The sequence below is a fragment of the Notamacropus eugenii genome, chromosome 7 (genome assembly GCF_028372415.1).
Source record: "Notamacropus eugenii isolate mMacEug1 chromosome 7, mMacEug1.pri_v2, whole genome shotgun sequence".
NCBI classification, from domain to species: Eukaryota; Metazoa; Chordata; class Mammalia; order Diprotodontia; family Macropodidae; genus Notamacropus; species Notamacropus eugenii.
In genome coordinates this window covers 533,763-555,424 of record NC_092878.1, presented here as the reverse complement: position 1 = coordinate 555,424, position 21,662 = coordinate 533,763, and the positions used below count along the sequence as shown (strand labels likewise).

At 38.5% G+C, this 21,662-nt stretch overlaps 1 protein-coding gene across 4 annotated transcripts in view; it reads right to left on the bottom strand.

Annotated features, from left to right (window-relative positions):
- Nucleotides 1–21,662, bottom strand: part of MYO5A (myosin VA) — a 232,399-nt gene that overhangs the window by 63,152 nt on the left and 147,585 nt on the right. For all 4 annotated transcript variants that reach the window (XM_072623295.1, XM_072623296.1, XM_072623297.1 and 1 more), the window contains exons 19-22: nucleotides 19,135–19,346; nucleotides 17,359–17,515; nucleotides 8,248–8,487; nucleotides 4,565–4,813 (exon numbers count right to left, since the gene is read on the bottom strand). In XM_072623295.1, coding sequence (XP_072479396.1) covers nucleotides 4,565–4,813; nucleotides 8,248–8,487; nucleotides 17,359–17,515; nucleotides 19,135–19,346 — 858 coding nt within the window. The remainder of the gene's footprint in view (nucleotides 1–4,564; nucleotides 4,814–8,247; nucleotides 8,488–17,358; nucleotides 17,516–19,134; nucleotides 19,347–21,662) is intronic.

The following is a 21,662-nucleotide window of genomic DNA, read 5'->3' as shown; positions in this document are numbered from 1 at the left end:
CCAGTGCCCTCTTCTCTTCTGCCTCTGTTATCTTAGTGATCTCAACAGATCTATATATTGAGCCCTATTCTCCTGAACTCCTGCCGTATATCATATGTCAATTGCCTTTTGGACATCACAAACTACTAGACAGGCATCTAAAACTTACTCTGTCCAAAACAGAACTCACTATCCCTCATAAATCCTCCCTTCTCCCTAAATTTCCTATTACTGTTAAAGATACCACCAGATTCATAAAGATAACCCAGACCCATAACTTCAGCGTCATCCTCAACTCCTCTCTTCTCTAGCTTACCCCATATACCCAATAGGTTGCCAACACTTAATACTTTTACCTTTGTAACATTTTGTATATACATAGCCTTCTCTCCCCTCACACAGTCATCTGATTCAGGACTTTATTATCAATCACCTAGACCACTGTAATAGCTTTCTAACAGCTCTCCTTGCCTCAAGTCTCTCACTACCCTAATCCGTTCTCAGCGCAACATCATCGCCCACTGACCTGCTGATTTGCTCCAATATGAAAGGATAAAGGATTATCATTGATGATGCCAATTTCTCTGCCCTCACCACTTGGACTGTCCTCGCTCTCCCTTATTTTAACCTCTTCTTATCTATTAGTTCCTTCTGTCACTTAAAAAATACCCAAATCTCCCCTAAAAACAAACTTCTACTTGACTCTACCAATGCCTTCAAGGTATCATTCTATGTCTTTCTTCCCTTTCACATCCAAATTCCTAGGGGAAAAAAGGTCTGTCCACATCATCTCCATTGTCTCACCTCCTGATTATTTCTCAGCCTCTTGTAATCTGGCTTTTATTCCCACTGTTAGAAACTACTCTTCCAGGGTAACCAATGATCTCTTTAATGCTAAATGCAATGGCCTTTTCTCAGAGCTCTGCCTTCTTGACCCCTGACATTGCTGCCCACTCACTCCTCTCTGTTTTTGTGTGTGACAGTGCTCAATTGTGTACCTCCTTCTACCTGACTGATGTCATGAATCCATGGGACTGATCCTTCTGTTTCCTTTGCAGATTCATCATCCTTACCTTCCCCGCAGTGTCAGTATATCCTAGTGCTCTGTCTTTGTCTCAACTCTTCTCTCTCTGAATTCTCTTTTGATCATTTGATCAGTCCCCATGGATTCAAACACCATTTCTCTGCAGACTCATAAATATGTATACATATCAAGCCCTCTTCTTTCTCTTGAGCTATAGTCCCTCATCTCCAATTATCTTCGGGAAGAGCTCCTCTATATTCTCAAACTCAACATATGCAATACAAACTCATCTTTTCCCTTATACCTACCTCTCCTTCTATTCTCCCTATATCTGCCCAGGGCACCACCATTCTTACCTAGTTTGTAACCCATAAGGCTGCAAACTATATACAATCAGCTGCCAAGGCTTCTTGATTTTAACTCTTCAACATGTCTTGAATCAGTCCTTTTCTCTCTGCTCACACCACAATCTCCTTAGCATAGGTTCTCACCACCTCTCATTTGGACAAATACAATAGCATCCTAATTGGTCTCCCTTCAACTCTCTCTCTTGCTTCTCCAAAAATACCAAATTGATATTCCTAGAGCACAGGTACAATCAGGTCACACCTCTGCTCAAGAAGTTTCAGTGGCTCTCTACTGTCTCTAGGATAAATACAAATACCTGTGTTTGGCCTTCAAAACCTCCCACCATCTCAAGCCTTTTTCAGACTTATAACATATATATGCCTCCCTCATATATGCCAATAAAACTTCCCATGACTTAATATTCTGTCTCCCATTTGCACAAGTTGTCCCTCATGACTGGAATGCACTCCCTCCTCACTCCTGACTCTTAGAACCCCTAGATCCCTTCAAGGCTCAAGTGCCACCTTTTTCAAGAAATCTTTCTTGATTTCCCCTAGTTGCTCCCCAAATCACTTTGTGTGTGTATACATATATGTATCCCACATTTATTTTACACTTGTTATATGCATATTTATCCCACACTTAAATATTTACGTATGAACATATTTTACTCCATTAGCAAAACATAAGTTCCTTAAGGGCAGGCATTATCTTATTTTTGTATCTGTATTTCCATTGCCTTATAAAGTACCTGGCATCTGGCATACAGCTTGTATTTCATAAATACTTGTTGAATTGATTTCATTTTTTAAATAATTTCTTTATTAGTATAAAACAAATGGAAAGGGAGCTACAAAGAGAAGGGGAGAAGATAAATTTTATTTCAACCAGACTGCTTTACTTAAAAGTATGTGCACATTAAACAGATGAGATGCAACAAAATCCTCCATTTCTTTGATAAAGAGTTTTTCTGATAATTTCTTAAATTGATTAATTAGGATGATTTTTACATATCTACCAACTAAAATAGATGTCCCATATCTATAAGAGGCTACAAGTTGAATGACTGAATTGTGTAAGATACAGGAAATCTAAATCCATATTTTAAAGAATGGCAATGAGGAAGGAGATAAACTTATGGATGTTAATATATGATTATCTTTCAAAGTAAACCTATGAATATATTTCCATTTAATGAACTGGCTGACAGACAGCTGACGGAACTTATTTTCAATAGGCATTGGCAAAAAAGACTGTGTGTGTGTGTGTGTGTGTGTGTGTGTGTGTGTGTGTGTGTGTGTGATCTTTCCTATACTGCAGATGTCAACTACTGTTCGTAGTCTTTCCGTATCTGAAATTTCATACAAGCAATCCCAATGAAGGCTGAAGCAAAGGCATACACCATCACTACCAAATGCCAGTCTATCTACCCATGGTTAGCTATGCCACATACTTCAGTATATCCTAAAAATAGCTCATCTGCCCTCCATGCCTGAAGCTATAGAGACCTCAATGAACCGTGGCTGTGATGAGCATTACTTCAACTTTACAGAAGGTGAATGTTTCAGGAGCTCACTATCAGTTATTCCATCAGATTAGGAGCCACAGACGATGCCCCAACTGTTCAAGATGCTGGTCTCAGCCTTACAGGTGAGAGCATAACCACTTTTCCCCACCATTTAAGAGCTTCAGTTTCATGTGGAGTTTAACGTGGTGTTGGTTCTGTACTCTGCATACCCCCCCTTGAAGGTCAGGTTTGGTATACCAATTGGACTTTCAATCAGAGAATGTAGATGTCTTATTTCTGACGTTGCTTATAATGTTTGCAGACTGTTAGGCTGCAGGAGTGTTTTTTGAAAGCATAGTCTTATGTGTGATTTCCTAGGCCCCTTGTTGCATCCCTGAACAGAAATGAAACAATAATGGATTTCTCTGTCTTTGCAATAGGGCTAAAGTCAGACAGTTCTCCACTCTGATGAAGGTGAAACCCTACTTTCACCTGGGATACTGATCATGACAACATCTGCTTTGTAGCTTCCAGACCCCAGGTCTACCAAACGCTTTTGTCAGGTGCATGAGCGCCATGGACGTCTTGATTTTATTTGCTTAACTTTTCCTGTATCTAATGGAAAGCAGATATTCATGCTGTGCTTTATTCTAAACTGTCACAGTTCTGAGCGCATGTAATTGATGATGTTCAATGGCCAGCACAAGAGGACTCTTGCTAAGGTTTTGCCAGCAATAGTAATCAGGAAGATGTCATGGCAGTTGTCCATGTCAGCTCTCCCTTTTTTACTTTAAAGCAGGAAAACTACATGGGCATCTGAAATATGCATTCATTAAAAAGAAGAGCCTTTATAGACATTTAAATATGACTTCCCACACCATACTTGAAAATCACCAGAGAAGTACTCTCCATTTCGAGAGTTTTATCATTCATCATGTTTATAACATCAATGGGAGCATCTTCAAAAGTTGAACCAAAAGTCAGACCTGGGTAGGTTTTTTTAGCTTCATAGATCTTTGTCCTCAATGATAGCAGACAACTGTTCTATCATCTTTATCATCTATCATCATATGGGAAAAGAGTAACTTTCTCTCCTTCAGCCCTTTTTTCCTCATCTCCACCTCTCATTTAACCTCTTAGTTGCACAACAGAAGTATTATTGAGTCTACAAATACTCCTCAACAGTGCAAAGAATTTCTTGGCTTTACAACAGTCTTCACTGACTTTCTATACTTAGCTTTGGACTCTTAGCATTGGTCATGACTAGTTTTTAACTTGATCTGCAGCTCTCAGTGCAAGATCCTATTAGGATCCTTGTTGTATGGGTCATGAGCATTTGCCAGATATTAACACTACATTTCAGCCTGCTTTGCTGAATGTAGTTTCTTAAGCACCACAATCTAAATGGAGGGACAAGGTCAGTTCTACTGAATTCCATTCTGACTAGAACATTATTATAAAGAGAAATAAGACCCAGTGCTATGTTAATAATTTTCTTCTAAAGACACCTGTACCTGTCTCAGTTACCATTATTTGAAAAGCTCTACTAAAATGTCTAAAGTTATTCATAATGTGAGAAATGCCCAGGAAGTACTAATAAAGGATACTGAGCCAAGTATTGGACAGCAATAGTTAAAGTAGAACAATGAAGAAGTCAACAAATGTCCTTTGTAGGGAGTAAGAGTAGATAAGAAGTAAGTTCTTACCTGCTCTGTTTCTTTTTTGTACTTGTCTGCCCATTCCTCAATTGTTTTTTTCTCTGACTGAGTTCGTTCCAAGTCTTTCCGGAGCTTGGCGATTTCGTCTTGGAGACTGAGGACCCGACTAGTGGCAATCTTTGCCTCCTCCTCACTAAGCTGAAGGCGACCCAGATCACTGCGCAGTTTCTCAGTTTCTGAGGCGTATACCCCCTCCAGGGTGGTCAACTTCTCCAGGAGGCATTTATATTCTTTGTTCTTTGAAGGAGTAGCAGCAAAAAATAAATAAGTGAAAAAAAAAAGACAGGGAAAAGTGAAGGAAGGAGGGTAGGAAGGAGAAAGAAAAAGAAAGAAAATAAGACACCACATCAATTGTTTGTCAGAAAGCCAGTGCTCACCATTATCCAAGGAAGTAGCTAGGATGTTTTTTTCCCAACTCAATATTAGCAAAGGAAAGTCAATTAAAAGCAAGTACTTTCTGATCACTGCTTTACTTTGTTTCCCTAAGCATTTATGTATTCCGTTAATAAAACTGAGCTTTACACTTGCTCATAATAGTTTAATCTGTAATTGTTCTCAAGTAGTCTGAAATAATTTCCCTCTAATTAAACCTTGGTTCCTCAAAAGGGATTATCTCTCTGATTTTTCTTATGTATTCTCCCACGATACCAGATGGTGTTTAGAACAGAGCAGACACTATTCAGTAACTCATCAGTTCTTTTGTGTATTTTTAGGTAATATTTTAAATGTAATTAGTTTTTAAAAAAATATATCCTTGGGAAGACAAATCCATCTCTTTTGTTGTACATTAGAACGTTGAAGTCATACTAAGCAAATACAAAGGAACCTTCAATTTCCATTCAAAAAGAAAAAACTATATTTCATTAGGTAGAGACTTGACGGTTCATTAATATCTTTTCCATTAAAATATACTAATTTAAAGAATTTCAATAGTAATCATTTTGACACTTTCATAATGAAACAGGCATGCATCTTTCCATTTAAGAAATTTAAGAAGATTAAAAATAATGCGATATTAGCTTGCCAAGTATAATTTAATCGTACTTTTTCCTCCCCCGCCCATGTAGATAACTGAGTTCACAGCCCAGAGGAATGCTATGAACGTTTGGTGCTTAGATGAATAAATGAGAAAAGTACACAAATTGATTTCAGGGAAGCAAGTGCTACAGCATAAGCAAAAAGTGTGCGCATGAATGAAGACATGAGGAAGCACAGATCTTCACCTAATCTTCTGAAAGGTAGAGTCCAATCAAAATGTCTAAATGTGGTTATAATAAATTTGCATATTTTTCTCTGCCTTCTTTGACACAAATCTAAAAAGAGGAAGAACCCAAAATGTGCTTGAATGATAAAGCAAATTGTTTATGGTAACTGCTCAGTTACCATAGCAACCAGCAACCTACAGAATGGGTCTTACTCAGTGGCACTCGCATTGATTACTGGTTGTTGCTAAATCTGTTCCCATCATTAGCACCTCTCATTTTTCTCTTCCACTCTCTCCCTCCTTTCCCTTCTTATGTTCTTTATTTTTATTCTCCCTTTCATCCTCATTTCAGTCCTATGCTTTTGCCCTGCTGGGACACTCAGGAGCACTGCTCTTCCTGTCCAGTGACACCAAGGACCAAAAAAGTCTCCTGGGGACTGCTGAAGCTCATGGCATGGGAAGGGACTGCTGCTAGTCCTGAGTCGTCCCTGCCCCGACTGGTCACATTGTCCAATGCTATCATCTGGTAGGAGGCAAGTAATGAGAGAGTCATGGGGAGGGAAGTAAAGGGGAAGAATGTGGCAAAGAAAGCAACTGCTGTAGCATAGACTGAGGGAGAAAAGAGAGCTGAATCTTCTTTACTTAGATTTGGAAACCTGAGAGATGGCTGCCCTCAAACACTCAAGGGAACCACAGAAACTTTCCTCCCATGAGGCATGCCCAGTATGCTGAGGAAAGCCAGAAGGGCCTAGGTAACTTCTGGTTTCTGGTTTGTCTGGGAGGGCAGCAAGAAACTTAACAGAACAGTGACTTTTGCTATCTCCTGACAGAGACAGGGAGGTAGAGAAGAAGCGAGGGAACGAAGGGAGAGGGGAAGGGAGGAGAAAGGAGAGAGGAATGGGGGGGGAGGGGAGGGGAAGAAAGGGAAGGGGAGTAGAAGGGAGGGGAGGGAGGGAAGAGGGGAATGGAGGAGAGGGGAGGGGAAAGGAGAGGAGAAAGGGAGGGGGAAGAGAAGGAGATAGGGGGTGGGGAGGAGAACCTTTGACTAAATGTTCCTTGTGCAAAAACAACAACAACAAAACACAAAAGAAAACAAAATATTGGGAAAAATAATGAAAAATTACTCATTGAGAGAAAATTTACTCTGGACCCTGGTGCACTCATGGTCTATCTTCCTCTGAAAAGATCCGCTGAAGAAGGGGAACAAGTAAATAAACAGCAGATCAAGAGTACTAAAGGGACAAGAGTAGTAGGAAGAAAAAACCCAAAGCAAGTTAAGTTTCCCCTTCCCAATGGTTTTCTGTTGCTGAACATTTCCCCCAATGTAGTAGCAGGAGTACAACCCTGAGAATAAGTTTGGATTCTAACTTAGTGAAACCTGCAGGAAGATCTAGTGTTAGAGCCCTCTCAGCATCTCTAGACACATTCTGACTCAGTGACACTCAGTCCGACCCTTCTTCCTGTATTCTCCAATTTTATCAACTATAGAGAGAAGTAGTTAGCAGCATCTTTAATTTAGAGAAATGAGTTTCAGCATTAACAGGTATGGCGCTGGATGCTTAAGAGACAACAAAAGAAAACACACAAAGGTAAAGACTGTATGTGATGATAACACTGGTGTCATGGACTCAGAAATGGGAAACCTAAGTATAAGTATGGAGCAACAAGTGACCTTAGAAGCTCAGAGTTAAGTGACTTGCTCAAAGTCACCAAGGCAATAAGCAGCAGAGCAGAGATTCAAAACTATATCCTCTGACAAAAAATCCAAAATTCTTTCTTCTGCACAAGATTAGGAAAACAGAATCTGAAGCCTAATCAGGGTTTAGCAATTAGGTAATGGCAATGGCCTCCCCAGTGTGAAGGAAGCCTTGTTCCAGCTTCCCTTCACTTAGGTTGCCCCCACCCCAGGGTGTCAGGAGGAAGAGGCTTTCCTCTTTCTCTGTCCTAAGATTTTCTTCAGGGCCTACTACTCTCTCAATGGTACTCTAAAATGTTCAAACTTTGAGAAACCAAATTCAATTCAATTTCCTGTCTCTGTTAGTAATTAGCAAGCAAAGATCCTTTTGTCTCTCAATTTTCTCATCTGGAAAATGAAAATAATACTCACAGATATTATGACAACAGCTTGTCTGTGTTTAAAGGAAATACAAAAGCCAGGCCTGCCAACACCTGAAGGGTCACTTTAAGTTGACTGTGCCAACAAATTTGGACACTTTCATGTACTTCCTATCTTACTTCTAGTAAGTCTCCTGGAAATAATTTCCTTTTTCATGACATTAAATAACTTTTTCATCTATTAACTTTTCATGATTTTTAGCATCTAGTTATTAGAATAAAAACATAAAACCAAATAATGGCATCGAAACTCTAGCTGACAGTGATCTCTTTAGCGTCACCTTAGCTACTTGCCTAAACATGGCACCCCTGTGAGAGCATCTATCTCTTCGCATCAAGGACCTGCTCCTACCTGTTCATCCACTTTGCGCTGTAGCTGCATAATCTTGTTCTCCATGCCAATGTGCAGCTTCTTGTAGCGCTCAACAGAGCGAGCCTCAATCTTCAGCTTCTTCAGCTCTCGTTTGGCCATCATTCGTCGGAAGCAGCACTGCAGGTAGACGATGGCCTTTAGGCACCTTTTGTAGCGCAGCCGAGCCAGCCAGCCACGCACCTGCTTCTGGATGATGATGGCCTTGTGTTCACGGAGGATCTGCAAAAGAAGACACATGTGAAGCAACCCCAAAGCCCAGAGTCCACCTGGTTCATAGCAATAATGCATTCATTTGATGAACTGGAGAAGCAGGAGACATATGAAACATAAATTGTTATATGCTGATCGCATATGCAGGTGTGAAAACATTTTTAAAAGAAAAGTTGAGGGTTTAAATAAGGATATGCATTCTATTCCTGCAAATATGATCTATGCCTATAGACAAGACAATGACATTTGTATAGTGTCTTTAAAAATAAAAGAAAGGTATAGAATGAGCAGCGAAGGAAAGGGAAAATAGAGAGGAGCAACTCAATCTTGGCATCTGCTTCTTATTGGATGATTGGACGATTCTTTTCAGTCTCCTGTTTTTGACCGACACTCAAACGAACAAAACTTCTAACAAAAACCGGACAAATTAACAGGAAAACTAGGAACAAAACTAAATCTTTAATGCTAATACCATCATTTTTTATGTCACTTTACATTCTTAAAAATCCATCATGATGGTCAAGTGAACTTTCCAGCAATGAAAGCTGTCCTATAACCAAATTCACCATTCCTAGGTAAATTCAAGCCAAATCCAGATGACTGCCTGCCAAGGATGTTGTAGAAAGGGTACATATATTGTGTTAAAGGCTAATCTAGTTGTTCTCTCAGGTCCCTACAAATCTAAGATTCCACGAAATCACTTTCTCAGGTTATAAACTATTTTCTAAATGAAGTTTCGAATATTTGACCTTGAGACCTTACTTTTCTTTCTACTGTTCAGAACCCAGAAAACTTTATGGTTGCCTAATAAATATTATCACTGGACATGTGTCATGTGAGAATGTCAAAATGTACAAAGCCTTTTGAATTCAAATATAACAATTTAGTGATCTAAAGGAAGCAATATACTCCCATGCTTAGACTTATACATGAGAAACTAAACACAATGGTGTTCTGTGGAAAGAATCAGCCAATATCTAAAATTCAGGGGGGTGGAGACAAGATGGTAGAGTACAGAATCTAGCTGAACCCTTCCAATATTCTTTTCCAAACAACTTTAAAATAACTCCTCAAATCAAATTTTGAAGCAGCAGAGCCAATCAAAGGTGAGAGTGAGATATCTTTCCAGCCCAAGACAACTTAGAAGATTGACAAGAAAGATCAGTGACACCACAGTGGGAATCAGACCCGAGCACATGTGGAGAGAGCACCAGTGGCAAGCCTTGGAGGCAGCCACAATATGGCAGTGGCAGCAGCAGCATCTTCAGAAACTCTCAGCTCAGAGCCAAGAAGGGGGGTCAGAAATCTGGTCAGTTAGCTGTCACTGAGTGCAGCTAGCACTGACTGGCAGCTCTACTGTCCAAAAGCATTTCTGGGTCACAATTCCAGGGTGGAGAGGAGTACTTGTGATTGGTCACCAGAAATCAGGGACTCTGGTCACAATTCCAGAGTGGTAAGAAGAACTAGCATTTGCAGCCACAGAAGAGCACAGGACCTTGTCATAGTTCCAGGGCCAAGAGGACTAGAGCTTGCAGTTGCGGAAAAGCAGGGGCCTTTTCTGGGTAAATGCCTGAGTGCAGACTAGAAGAAAAGTGACCATACCTTTCCCTATTTCTCACCATCTTGGAAGCACCAAAAAGTTTCAAACCCCAAAAACTAACTCTGAAAACAGCAGCATGAAAAAGCCTAAACCTTGGGACAGTGCCTCCCCACCCAAGGTAAACAGAACCGAACTTTAACATACAGTTCAAAATCAAGAAATAGGCTGGAAAAATGAATAAACAACAACACAAAAGAACTTGATCATAAAAAGCTACTATGGTGGCAGGGAAGATCAAGACATAAAAGACAACAAAGTGAAACCAACTACAAGTAAAATGCTAATTGGATCCAAGCAGAATAAGAATTCCTGGAAAAGTTAAAGCAAACAATAAGAGTAGTAGAGAAAATAATGGGAAAAGAAATGAGACTGATATAAGAAAATTATGAAAAGAAAATTAACAACTTGGTAAAAGAGGCACCTAAAAATACTGAAGAAAATAATGCCTTAAAAACAAGAATGGCCTAGTGGTAACAGGCACAAAAATTCACTAAAGAAAAGAACTACTTAAAAAGCATAATAGGTTAAATGGAAAAGGAGGTACAAAATTCACTCAAGAAATGATCTTTAAAAAGCAGAACTGGCCAAATGGAAAAGGAAGCATAAAAGTTCACTGAAGAAAACAATTCTTTAAAATTAAAATTGGGCAAGTGAAAGCATGAAAAGAGTTTTTTGAGCTCATTTCCAAAGCTCAGAGCAACAGAGCACATGACCAATGTGGACCTCTAAGAAAAGAGGATCGTGTCCTGCCAGATTTTCCTAGTTTACCACTTAGCACAGCAGAACCAACTGCATCTACTCCTGCAACAACAAAAGGCCTGACCAAGAGAACTGTAAAAAATGGTAGCAAGGAGAAGGCTTTACAAACCAAATGGGAAGTTGAACTCTCCTCCAAACAGTCATGAAAGTCCAGTGAAGATCCCAAGCCCTGCAAAGAGCAAGCCCAGGCCCACTCTGGCTGCCTTCCACAGTCAGAAAACTCCCAGCGTACCCTTCAGTGCTCCATTGTCTCCAATTCCACATGTCCTAGAAGGAATGGCCTCCACGCAAATATGGAAGAGGCAATCCAGAGAACTACATACTGAAGGCAAACAGACTATAGATGATGAGAATGCTGCCAACTTAACACTTGTGGACGAAGGAGAGTCAGTAGTTCCAACAGCACTTTATTACCACCTCCTCCAACACCACCGTCAGATGTTATGAAACTTACCAAAGCCAACTACTTACTCCCAACTCCTCTGACAGATAAACAGGAAAAACCTGGATATCAGAGATCCATTTCAGGCATTTCTAGATTTTAATTTTTTCCCCTATACTATAACTACTTTACTTTTTCACTGTTATATCAGTATTCTATATCCATTTTTCAATTTTAGAAGTTCAGAGTAGGTAACCTTTCTGTACTATACATTTTTGAGTCAGAAGTTTCTTTGTGAGAATCTCTTCATCATTAAAATACATTTGGTTTATTTTTTAAGTGCATTTTTAAAATATTGAGTGCTATGAGGTCTGAAATTGGTAAATAATAGATTATTGGGGTATGCAAATTCTGATAATCGTTACTATCATGAAGATTTCGCTAGAAGGATAAAGCACTTGCTGACCATGAAAGCTGCCTCCTGCACTAAAGAGGGTTTGAATTTCAAATATAGCCACACCAGTACTTTTGGTAATCATTTTTGCCCCACCATTTCTAGAAGTGAAAAATCATTGTAGGTTCCTAGATATCTTAATCTTGCTGTTGGTGTAATTAACACTAAATAACCATTTAAAACCAACAATAAATCATTGCTATTTATATGCCATAGAAACTACTGAAAATCAAATCATTGGGGAAATTGAATCAATTTGAAACGGTGATGAAAGTCCAGTGAGGAGCCCAGGCCTTCACTGAGCAAGCCCTGAATCAAAAATTGGGGAAATTCAAAGTTTTATGGTCTAAGACTTTTTAAAAAAATACTACTTACCACTAGAATATCAAGTAAGAAAAAAAGTAGTATTTAATTTCTAGCACTAGGAATAAGCACAGTTAATGGTACGCATTCAGCTAGAATTCATTTTAAGTTGAGTCAGTTTAAATTTAAAAATTAAAAAAAACCAACAGAATTTAGGGCAGTATTTTCCCTAAAATCAGAGTGTGAATTTGGTGTTGTCGAATATACTTTTGTAGCAAATGCTGTTTCCATGTGCTGCAGATGTTCTAAATGGAAGTGTGACTTGTGGCACACACATGATTATATCATCCGTCTGCATATAAGCATGTTCAGAAAAAAATTTTCCAGAAACTGTATTCATTTTTACTGTTTCACTGAGTTAATTGTGCCATGGTTTATCAAACCACCATTTCTTTAATGTAAGATAGCATTAATATTTAATATATACTTTTACATGGTGAAGTCTGTTGTTTCTTTTATGTCTTATTAATGAGATGTAAATACCTTTTGGACTGTTATACTCTTCTCTATGGCAATGTGAATGATTTCTTTGGCTCTATAGCATTCATTTCCATAAACTGACGGAAAAAGTCTATGATCAGTTGTTGACAGACCTAGAACCAAGGGTTTCCTATTGAGGACATAGGAAGTACATATTCTCAGTGTATTTTATGTATATATGTATAGATCTGTATCTCCTTTTCAGAATATGTTGTATACCCAAGTGGATTTTAGTTTCTTCTCTAAGTGCTAAAATGACAATCCTTATCCTTGCAGCTTTAGAAATGGAGCATATTTTAATGCATACATTACATTTCTGTATATTTACTGAACTGTAGTTTTCACCTTTTCTATTTTTTGCTCTCCCTTTGTAGATATCTTTATGTAGTTTTTACATGTGTTCTGTATGTGTTCTTTTGAGAGGAATAAACTCTAGATGTAATTACTCAAAAAAAAAAAAAAGAATTATTTGACTACTTGAATGCCATGATCAAAGAAGGAGTCTACACATCACATTTTAAGAAAGTATAAAAGAAAACTGCCCTGATATCTTAGGTCAGGAAAGAACTGAAAGAATTCATCAACGATCTTCTGAAAGAGAGCCCAGAACAAAAACTCTCAGGACTATTACAGCCAAATGGCAGAGCTTCCAGGCCAAGGGGAAAGTACTTCAAGCAGTCAGAGAGCAACAATTCAAATATCATGGAGCCAAAGTTAGAATCACACAAGGTTGAGCAGTTTGCATGTTAAAGAAGTAGAGGACTTGGAAGGTAAAGGAGCCAGTATTACAGTAAAGACTAATTTACCCAGAAAAACTGAGGATAAAAATTTTTTCAGGAAGAAAAATAGAAATTTAATGAGGTAGAGGGCTTTCAAATATTTCTGATGAAAAGACCAGAGCTGAATAGAAAATTTGACTTTCAAATGCAATACTCAAGAGAAGCATAAAAAGGTAAACAGGAAAGAATAATCATGAGATTCAATAAAGTTACATTGTTTACATTCCTATGTGGGAAAATGATACATGTAACTCCCAAGAACGTTAACACAGAGTAGTTAGAAGGAGACTACTAGGAGGGATTATATTTGGGTGATCTCTTTAAAACAAAAAAGTGAAGGGGTGAGAAAGAGGAAAGCAGTGGGAGAAGGGGGAAGGGAGAAGCAGAATGGGGAAATTTCTCACATAAAAAAGAGGCAAATGAAGAAGAAAGTAGAGGGGGAAATGTAGAAGTAGAGGGGTAGCGGTGGTGGTAATACATGAATTTGACTTTCATTGGAATTGGTTCAAAGATGGAAGAAAAAACATGTACACACACATATACACAGACACACTCAGGCATAGAAATCTATTTTATTCAACACAGAAACAGGAGGGGAAAGGGAGAAGAGATATGGAGGGCAAGGAGAGAACGACAAAAGGAAGAGTGATGAAGGGAGGCAGAAGTCAGAAGCAAAGCAGACTTTTAAGGAGGGAAAGAATAAAAAGAGAGAAAGATAAAAAGAAAATAGAATGGAGGAGAATACAGTTAGTAATCATAACTGTGATTATAACTGTGAAATAAATATTTATATTTATAAGAGATGTGCTTGAAGCAAAAAGACACACATAGACTCTAAGAGGGGGGGCTGGAATCAAATCTATTATGCTTCAGATGAAGTAAAAAAGGTAGAGAGAGCCATCAGATTTCAGACAAAGCAAAAGCAGAAAAAGACCTCCTTAAAAGAGATCAGGGAAGCTATATTTTTTAAAAAGGTACCATAGACAATGAAGCAACATAAAAAAAAATAAAACTTAAGGGCAAATTTCGCTGATAAAGGTCTCATTTCTGAAATATATAGGGAATTGTGTTGATTTATAAAAATAAGAGCCATTCCCCAATTGATAAATGGCCAAAGGATATGAACAGGTAGTTTTCAGAAGAAGAAACCAAATTATCTATAGTCATATGAAAGAATGCTCTAACTCACTACTGAGTAGAGAAATGCAAATTAAAAGAACTGTGAGATACCACTCCACGCCTACCAAAATGAGGTAAAATAGGTACACTAATAAAGTCTTGAAGTTGTGAACTGGCCCAATCATCCTGGAGAACAATTTAGAACTATGCCCAAAGGGCTTTAAATTTTGCACACCCTTTGACACAGTAATATTACTACTATGTCTGTATTCCAAAGTGACCAAAGGAAAAGGACCAGAAATAGTTGGTGCAGCTCCCTTTGTGCTGGCAAAGAATTGGAAATTGAGAAAATGCTCATCAGCTGGCCAAGCTGTAGCATGTGATGTGATGGAGTACTATTTTGCTATAAGAGGGGTAGTTTCAGAAAAACACATAGCAAGACCTATATGAACGGATACAAAGGGAAAAACTGGGAGAACACTATGTACAGTAACAACAACGTACTGATAAATTGTGAAAGACTTGGCTGTTCTCATCAATACAATGATCCAAGATGACTCCAAAAGACTCATGATGAAAAAATGCTATCCAACTCAAGAGAGAGAAGTGGTAAACTCTGAATGCAAATTGAAGTATAATATCTTGCCTTATTTTTCTTGAGTTTTTAAAAAATATGGCTAATATGGAAATTTTTTGCATGATTTCACAGGTATAACCAATACAATTTTGGTGGAGAGGAAGGAAAAGAATTTGGAACTCCAAGTTAAAAAGAAAAGAATGTTAAAAATAATAATTTTTTAAAATAAAAAAAAGTGCAAATGCAAAATTACCCCAAATGCTTATAAGTAGAAAGATCATGGGAAAAATTAATCTGTTTTAAAAGCAGCTTTCCAATTAATTCAGTCTCATAGTTTTTTGGTGTCTGTTTTCAATCATACGAATTCACTGCGATTTACACTGTTGTTCAATCAGGCATCATAAGCCTCTTACTAAATATAATCCTAATGGATGAACTGCATTTATCTGACCAGCAAACAAATGAGGCAACAATAAAAAAAAAAAGTTTTTGAAGCTTTAAACCTCAAAGAATTGGACAGCATTTAATGCCCATTTTCGAGTCTCATTTCCTTTCCCCATTTCTGCCTCTCTTTTAACTTGAAATGTTTATCTTCACTTTAGTCCTTTTAGTTGAAAGTAAGCAATACGATCTGCATTTCATTTTCACTACTGAGTGAGTGAGGCTGAAAGCCATTTGTTTTCCCCTCAAGTCTCTCTTCCCCTCATGGAAAACACATAACCTGAAACAGCTGGTAAAATACTAATCTTGTGAGTGCACAGAACCCACAGGTAAGGACTTCCTGGCTCATCATCTTCTACCTGAACTGTATTGCTAACTTAATTTGTCCCTACACAACACTGTCGCTGAGCAATTCAACTCAGAAGTAACTTTCAAACTAAAGGTTCTGTTCCCTGTCCGATGTTGCTGGGGAAAAGCTGGCAACGCCAAGAAAAGAAAGAAAATCAATCAGCTTGAGGAGGTTCCAGAGCATCGTTTCCCTAAGGAGGGTTTGTCTGCTTTTTCAAAGCAAAAGTATATCTTCAGCAGCTTTCCAAGGCAAACCTACTGACACATGGAAAGAGTTCCAAAGTAACCAAAGCAGCTTTAGGAGGGAAGGAAATATGGCCTAAGAATGGCTCTTATTAAATTACTTTAGGCATAGCTATAATACATGTTCCTTTAAACCTTACAAAGCAAAGGGGTTTCACTTCCTAGGGAGTCTAAAAGCAGTGGATGAAGGGCTTTCCAGGAGATTTTATCCCAGTCACAATATCAGGGAAACCTCCTTGGGGGGCGGGAGAGGTGGCTATGGAAAATGGAATTATCCCAGAAATCATCTCTGATGATGAAGATATAGATGGGCATAACTTAAGGTAAAGGAAAAATGGGGAAAGAACTACACTATGGGGATAACCAATATAATGAGTCATTATAACTAGAGCATTACTTTTTAATACTTTTGTACTGGATTCCAGTACCACATCTGAGTTCTTAAAACTAAGTAATATATTGTTTTCTGTTCAGTTTATGGCCCATTTCAGCCAGTTGTTTCCTGGTCTGTATTTGTGGTTGCTTTCCCTGTTAAGTAAAATCTGTACTTCTCTAGGCTGAACTTCATTCTGCTCGCTCTTTCCACTTGGTTCAGTTTACTGAGGCCATGGCAGCTGTGATCTTCCTCTCCTAGCCAGCACAACTTAATGACACAGTTTTATGCTATTATTCTAATTGATCATGATGCTACTTAAGATGAAAGCCAGTTTCCACACCTGAATCCCAGCACATGGCTACTTCAACTCCCTCGATTCTGTCAGGTCCAAATCCCCAGACTCTCTATGAATGACTCTTTAAATAGTCATGTACATACTGTCCTATTTTGTATAGTAGTTTTCCAATTTATTACGAATATGCCTCATATAAGAGACTCAAAATCCTTATTAAATTCATAGAGTGATTACATTTATCACATCCCCTCTGATCAACCAGATTCATCATTCTGGTAGACACTGAGATTAAGATTTATTTGATTCCACTTTATTTATGCTTATTCTCCCTTGATATTAAATTATTCCATCAGTATGGTTTAAGGTATAGAAATACTCATCTGCCAGACTATATGCCTCTCATGTAAAAGATATTTCTGGGCTCATTTTCTAGAAAAGAAATGTCAAATTTTTCCTATCTACTTTTTTAGTGCATGTTAAATTTATTGAAGATTGGATACCTAAATTTTTAAATTGGTGTTCATCTCTAAAAGTATGCCTTCCATGGGTAGAGATAATGTCTGTAGTAAATCCTCTGGTATATCGGAGGGTGCATATAATTCTGCGGACATTCAATAATTATTAACTACAAGTATGATCAAGGAGTTTGAACAGAGTTGCTTACCTTCCGATATCTATTTCTAGCCATGTAGCCTCGTAAGTAAGACTGGAGAATGATGGTGGCTGCTCGTTTGAGTCGGTACTTCTTTTGGACTACATACATTCGCCAGTACTTCTGAATGATGGTGGCTGCATTGGTTCTGCGCAGGAACTTGGCATAGCTGTTCAAAGTAAGCAATGAGAGTGTCAGTAATTAAAAATACTCAGACATTCATGCCCATGACATCTCAGAAACGTAAGGTTTTCTGTGGGACATTACTAACACACGTGTGTGTGTATGTGTATATAAATAGAAATAGGATCAGACATTCATAGTGCAAAGGTGGCTTGCCCCCTAGTCCAACTCTCTAGTTTTACAGATGAGCAAACTAAGACCCAGAGAAGTAGCTTGCCTAAGAGAGTAAGTAGTATAGTTAATGTTTAAATCAGGGTTCTCTAAGTCCAAATTCCTTGCTCTTTCCTCAGTACTACAAGTAATATGCAAATTAAATGCAGGTAATCTATTCAGTCCTTACTATATATTGATATACCATTCTATTTTACTAAGCTTGTTTAGTACCATATATGGTCTCAAAAATATTCACTAATCACCTGTTGCTGCACAAATTCTAGACAAAATCTATTCAGTCATTAACATACACTGACAGAGTATTCTATGTAATTAAGTTTGTTTAGCACCATATATGGTGTCAAAAAATGCTCATTAGTCAGCTGTTGCCGCATGAATTCTGAACGTAATCTATCCAGTCATTAATATACATTGATATAATATTCTATTTTATGAAGCTTATTTAGTACCACACATGGTCACAAAAGTTCATTAATCAGCTGTTTCTGCATAAATTCTGCATGTTCCCCCCCTAAGGATTGCCTCATCTAGAACCTGACACATATAGTTCTCTTTTTCAGGATCCCCTCACCTCAGTTCTCCAGAAGACACTTCAGTGGAATCATTACTAACTTGACCATGATAATATACAATTTGTTTTTCACCCACACTTGGTTTCTCTGCTTTCTTTAAACCCTTTAGAATAGATTAGAGATGAGCAATTCTTAGACATTCCAGTCCAGAGAATGAAAATTCACACAGCGCCTGTGTGAGATGGCCTTCTAGTTTTAGAAAGAAGCTTACATTCTCAATTTACTTTGAACTAAATAATTTTCACACTCATATGAAAATATTCCATGGCATGGTGGAATCTTCATAATCTGTTTGTGCAAACAAGATGTTGAATGCAGCATCTTTTCAATACATTCAGCTTCAAAAGGATATATATATATATACTATGAGTGCTATCTGTATTTCACTTTTACACTTTTTACAAAGCAAAGTCTGCGAAAGCAGACAAACAAAACACTAAGTGTGACACGATGGCTGAATTTAATACTAAAAAAGAATGGGAATGATTATTAATTTACTTTTAAAATACTGAATGTACATCCAACTAACACGGACTATGAACTTAGTATATGCAAAGTGCATGTTATGGGAATGTTTTTTAAAATATGAAAATCAAACAGATGGTGGAATAAGCTATATGATAAAATTTTCATGACTTTCAGCTTTATTCGTTGGCTTATACTGCTTCTCAGCACTAACCCCATCATGAAGAAAATTTCATTTTAAGAGAGACAAGCTGCAATGCACAAAGGACATGATACTCTTAATCTCCTGGAAAACAAATAGCCTAGCACGCAGCCCAGGAAGGAGAAAGACAGCAGCCTTCTTTGAATGTCCTTTTTAGGAGATTCTAAAATCAGATGGCGTGGTTCTGCTCACCATCGTGCCTGGTAGCCTCGAACGTATCTCTGAACAGTAATAGCCGCCTTTCTCATACGTAGGTATTTCTTTCTCAGCAACCAGCCCCGAATTGTCTTCTGGATGCGGATACAGGCAGCTCTCAACTTGTCTGCCCGTATTTTTTCCAAATAAGCTACTTGACCGGCTCGGAAAAATATCTTGTTCTTACCAAACTGGTATTTATCGTTATCCTATTTTCAGAGAAAAATGTATATTCAGAAGCAAAATTAATGGTCATATAAATAAAATATCAGGACAGAAAGGGAAACAAAGATTGTCTAAAAGCAGAATCAGTGAAGAGGTGAAACTACGTCTAACATTTTTGCTAAATCAGCAATTAACTAATGGAGCCCAATTTTGATCCTAGGCACTTCTGCACAAAATTTCTAAGACTAGTGAGGTTCAGGAAGTGGAAGGGATTTTAAGGAAGGCTATAATGACAAATACTTTCCAGAGTTCTTCTACCTGGGAATATTATTTGAGGCCAAAACTTGGTTGTGGGATTTGGGTTAGTTTTTGTTAGCTTGTTTGTATTTTAAACATCTCAAGGAAATGGAGATGTTGACATTCTCTTTGATTGGTTCCTGCTGTAAATGTCTTATTCCAGGTGAAAGCTGAGGGGACAAAAATGCCGAGAATAAGATAAGTCTAAAGGAGCACAAAAATAGAGAAAATTAAGTTTGATATATTTCTGTTGAGTTAACTTGCCTTAAAAGTCATTACTGTTTGTTTCAACTATAGTGTTATTGAGGCTTTTTTTTTAAAAAAAAAAATCTTAAATACATATTAAAATATAAGAGAAGCTGAAGACTTAAAACAAGTTCAAAGCCATTTTTAGAAAGTGAAGGTCAATATATTACCTAGACCTTTAGAGCTAAAGGAGATCTGAGCGGGCATCTAGTCAACACTCCTAATTTCAGAGATAAGGAAAGTAAGGACCCTGAGCTTGCCCAAGGCCACAGAGCTAGTGAGGGAAATCAGGTTAAGTGAAGACCCCTCAGGCATGAATTCCTCAAAACCCCCACCCTCCCCACCAAAGCTAAAGTAACTAACTATGCCCCTTAGGCAAATAAAATGCTCCAGGATGGAGGAGAACCACCGAAGTTCCCATCACATGACCTGGTGTGCCCTTCCCCTTCACTACCCCCTAATGCCACATCAGCATTCTTCCCTTAAGTTCCATATTTGGTAACTAAAACCCTCATTGGTGAGCAAAGATCCTTTCCATGTTCTTTGTCTCTGGGATAGATTCCCGTGCTTAGACTGTATGCCTGGATTCCCAGCCAACGGGAAGAAAGGCTAGTGGGCTTCCTCGTTAGGAACTATATAATGCTGTACTCCGCTCCTCTCAGGTGCACTCCCTGGTTGACACCACCCATGGTCTCCTGGGAAGTGCCCCTTCTCATGAGATTGTAATAAATTCCTTTCTGCCTTCTATCTTGAGAAGCCTCTGAGTTTAATTTGAGTAAAGGTGGCTGTATTCCACACAGTTAGGACATGGAGCAAGTAGGACTTGAATCCAGGTCTTTGGGTTCCAAGTCCCCTGCTCTTTCCACTGCACCCTGTGGCCTCTTCTAGTGGGAACAAGAGGAGGAAGGATGTAGCAGATACTCTGTGGTGGTCTGATCCAACATTCTCAGGGGCCATACAGAAGAGATAACCACAGTATTCACTGACATGAAAAGAACAGCTTGCAGAAGAAAAAAATCAGAAAAAGAAAAAATCAGAAAGCTTCACCTGAATCAGGACCTTCTGGATCCTGCCTTTTCCCCATTCCCCTTCCCTCCCTAAATTACCTTGCCTTTACTTTGTATGTATTTTTACATTAACATTTCCCCAGGGTGGAATTGAAGCACCTTGAGGGCAGGGAGGACTGTTCAGTCTCATCCTGGCAATATCTGCATGTGGCATAGTTCCTGGAATGTAGGAGGTGCTTCCTGAATGCTTACAGATTTTAAATTCGATAGAAATACATAAAAAGACTATACAGAACTGACCCCCTCAGGGCTTGGGGTGGAATACAAATAATAGAGGGTAACGGATTTTTGGCTTTGTCTTTGTCTTCTGGTCCATAGTAAGTAGGCTTTCAATAAACACATGTTGGATTAAAACAAACACACAAACAAAAAACTAGAAGGCTTCTCTTCTCTCCTCCCCTCCCCTCCCCTCCCCTCTCCTCCCCTTCCCTTCCCCTTCTCCTCCCCTCCCCTCCCCAGGCTTCTATTCTTTCTGACCACTGCTCTAGACCATGCCTTTCTTTCTTCTCTCAGAGGTGCCAGGCACTAGAGTCAAACTACAACTCCAAATGTCTCCACCTATCTCAGCAAAGCCCTGCATATAAATTCTGAGAGGAAACATGGCATCATGGGTAGAGGGTGGAACTTGCAACAAGGAAGACCTACATTCAGATCCTGCCTCTGACAACAGCTGCAAGAACATGTTCCAAATAAGTGCTGAGCAGATCAAAATGAGCTAAAAAAGAAATGAAATTCTAATGATAAATGGAA